Genomic DNA, 3932 nt, shown 5'->3' with positions numbered 1-3932 from the left:
ATTTTTTTTAGAGACAGAATCTTGATATGCTTTTTAGAGACAGAGTCTCGATATGTTGCCCAGATCTCAAACTTCTGGACTCAAGCAATTCTCCTGCCTTGGCCTGTCAAAGTGTTAGGATTACAGACATGAGCCACAACGGCTGTCATTTTTTTTTATCTTTTTGATAATAGTCACCCTAATTAGGATGAGATGATATCTCATTGTGGTTTTGATTTACATTTCCGTTATGAATAGTTAATGTTGAGTGTTTTAAACATATACTTATTTGCCATGTATATGTCTTCTTCTGGGAAATGTCTGTTCAGATCACTTTTTCATTTTTTAATCAGGTTGTTTCTTTGTTGTGATATTTTGCCTTATGCAAATAGTATTGTGAAGTATTAATGAAGTAAGACAATTTTATTCAAGGACCAATCCCATGCAAATACATTCAGAGCTGTTCTTAGTTAATTGCATTTATAATTTATACTTTTTATTACCATGTGCATTACTCTAAATTTAGTGAAATTTTACTGTATTTTTACTCAGTGTATATACTGTTGCTCATGAATTGTTGGAGTATAATAGTTAACTATCCTTAATTAAGTCTTATTTATTGAATTTATATGTTGCCATTTTCTATAGGAGTTTTTTTTTTTTTTTTTTTTTTACAATATGAGTGGAATCATTGCTGATTTTCTATGAATATATGAACTGAATTTTCTCAGATAAATCTTATGTTTCTTTTGTGCCCACAAAGACATCTGGATACTCATCAGAAGTGTAAAAATTCCAACTAGAAGAAAAAAGAAATAATTATTATGTCTTTCTTATTTCTATCAAATAAGTTATATCAGGAAAATGATCACTAGCATGTTTAGCTTTTAAGATGTTTCCCAAATGCTGCATAATTTCTTATCAATTTTCATTATTCATACCCATTTCCTAGCAATAGACAATCAATATTGCATGAATGAATAAACACAGAAAATACATTACAAAATTAAAAATGAATCTACATATTTTACTTACCACAACCACAAAATACTCCCAAATAAGGATTTATTTTTGTGTTTAAAATTTTCAATAATAGTTGCCTATATGCATATAATATTCCTCTGCATGCATATAATAAGCCACATTAATTGTGATTCAAATCTTGTTTTGAACACAATATAACAAAATAGATAAAATGGATATTACATATGTCTTTCTACTAAATGGAAATCATGCAGTTCAGCTTCTTAGTGTGTGTTAAAATGCTCAGTATTCAAGATGAACTCTCATACATCGCAACTCTTCCTTTGAAGAGAAAACACATACACATGCCTGTGCACATGCACAAGAAGAAGTTTCAAGGGAAATGCGTTGTTATCAAAACTTCTTCTAAACAAAACTTCATTGCTTAATAAATACATGTGGATTACAATTCCTGGCTTGGATTAAGCAACAATTATACAGCGATAAAGAGCAAAAGTACTTCAATATATTTTAATACTGCTAAAAATCAAACTCAATATGAAATTATAAAAACTTTTTGCAAACATGCTATACTTTAATACTATAATAACTTTTTCTCAGAAACCATTTCTTCTAAAGATGCATTTATTTGATTAATTGTCATTAAATCTAGGTCTTACCTGGCAGTGTTTGTGTCATGACTGTGAAACTAATCCATGATCCAATCTGTTATATTAAAACTTAAATTAGCACATACATAAATGTAATCTAGTAATTTCTTCACTTGTGGCTTTGAATAGGTAATTTTAAGGCTTAAAATATTAGAAAACTTATAGATAGGAATACATTTTCAAAAAATAATAATTTAATTTTTACATATAAAGTCACAAGCAATCTCATAAAATGGGATCATATTTATAAGAAAATGAAAGACTTTAATATTTGAAAAAATTGTGATTGAAATGTTCTATTTTTTTATACCATGATCTATAGATAAGACCTCTATATTTTTCTTGTATATATTAATTTATAATACATATACATACATAAGCACATTCATTTAGTATATCATGAATAGGATTCAAGGATTTACATACATAAATAACATACCTCATAGGTGTAGTTAGGACATGAAACCAGGAAAAACATCCATGTGAAGGGGTTATAATTTGGACTTGGGAAACAGGCATTGTTTCCTTTTGCAAAGGAAAGTAAAATGTCAATGATGCTACATATTGCAAATCTGATCATATGCTTATTATATAATACTAAGTCTCCAAAATAACTGTGTACCACATGAAATGTCATCATATATTTATAGCAACCTATTTCACAAATTACTCAGAAGAGAGCCAGCTTTAAATGTTATAACCTTTTGACTCAAATAAAATAGCTGTCATTTTCATACCATGTCTACAGCTATGTTGCTGTAACATTGCAGAGAACATAAGGATAATGAATTCTTTAAGATTTTAAATATATATAAATTATTTTTACATTATAATAGTTGAAATAGTAATACATCCTGAAATTATAAAGCATTTTTTAACATTTGCCCACCTCTTCACATTCCCCTTTACTATCAAAGAAGATATATTTGTTTGAGATTATTAAATATCTCGATTCCCTGTATTAAATTGGTGATAATCATAAGGAATTTTATAAAGATGTCATTTATACCAGAAAAGTATGCAAACTTCTCATAAAAGGATTACATTTAATATCAGTATAGTTAATATTCTGAGATATCACATTTCTGTTCAGCAATCAGGATTGATATTTACATCTCTCATTATCCTTCACATATTGTCACTTTATTTTTGTTAATTATTTTTCCCTTTTCAATTGTTTTTAAGAAACATTTTAGATAACAAATTTTTAATGATTTCAAATTGAACTTGGAGCTGTGACATTTGTAAAAGTAAGTATGAATTATAAAATTACTGTTTTATTCTCCATACCAAGATTTAATCAGATAACAAATCAGCTAAATTCTTTTCCTTGTAACTCTAAAGTCATAATAAAATGTCAGTGTGTTGTTTTCAAAATTGTAGCAATTGCTGAAATATCAAAGTTAAAAATTATGCTAAGTATTGTGCAGATTTTACAACTGTTCATAAATATAAATATGTAGGTCTTTCGATATTACTGATTTTTTACAGTATTTATGTAGACACCTTTGTGTAATGTCCATATATTAATAAAATAAAGATAATTGAGGAATCTACCCAGGTTATAGTCACTGAATTTCAGAGGCAGAAGGTTCAGGGAATAGTCTGCTTTAGAGTCTGTAGTTTATGAGTGTTCAGCCCCTAGAGGTGCGGAATGATCAAGGGTCTACAAATCTACATTTTTTCCAGATCTACTTTGTGGATTAAATAATGGATATGCCTTATGACACAGAACAATATATGTATATAGATAATATAGTTTCAAGTATACACAGTTGCTATTAACTGTAATATTAAATAAGTTTAGGAGTTACTAATTTAATACTTATATTCTTCATAAATGTTCTCTCAACCTATAGTTATTATAATAGAGCTTCTATTAAATTAAAGTCAGGAGGTTCCTTACATTAAAATGCTGTGCCACCAGGTTCTTCTTTAGGCATATAAGGTTTACTCCATTGCTTCAGGGAGTGCTACTGGGAGAGAACCTTCAACTTCTGTACTCCCTATAGTCGGAAGCAATCTCACCCAAGGTCACACTCACTGATTTAGCCTTAATACGGTATTTGATCAATATTGAAAATTGATTAACTCAATTCAGGAGAACATGGATTTTTCATACCAGTTTTAGAATGTCCCATGCAATCACTGGAGACTTGTTGAGACTATATTGCTCTCAATTTCCTACCTAAATATGATCTATTTCTTCTATCCATAAAAACCACTCCTTAACAATCTTCTTGAGTATTAATCTCCATCCTGGCATCTGCATTCCAGAAAACCCAGCTTAGATATTTGGCACCAGGAATGGCCCAAAAA

At 29.1% G+C, this 3932-nt stretch overlaps 1 protein-coding gene across 1 annotated transcript in view; it reads right to left on the bottom strand.

Moving 5' to 3' along the window:
* Positions 1–117: 117 nt before the first annotated feature.
* Positions 118–3932, bottom strand: part of TECRL (trans-2,3-enoyl-CoA reductase-like) — a 163919-nt gene continuing 160104 nt past the window's right edge. The window contains exons 10-12 of the mRNA XM_011969831.1: positions 2053–2138; positions 1623–1668; positions 118–778 (exon numbers count right to left, since the gene is read on the bottom strand). Of these exons, the coding sequence (XP_011825221.1) occupies positions 651–778; positions 1623–1668; positions 2053–2138 (260 nt within the window). The 3' untranslated portion in view covers positions 118–650. The remainder of the gene's footprint in view (positions 779–1622; positions 1669–2052; positions 2139–3932) is intronic.

Source organism: Mandrillus leucophaeus, unplaced genomic scaffold, assembly GCF_000951045.1.
Source record: "Mandrillus leucophaeus isolate KB7577 unplaced genomic scaffold, Mleu.le_1.0 Scaffold911, whole genome shotgun sequence".
Classification (NCBI taxonomy): domain Eukaryota; kingdom Metazoa; phylum Chordata; class Mammalia; order Primates; family Cercopithecidae; genus Mandrillus; species Mandrillus leucophaeus.
The sequence above is the reverse complement of the archived record's forward strand: the minus strand, read 5'-3'. Positions and strand labels throughout refer to the sequence as shown.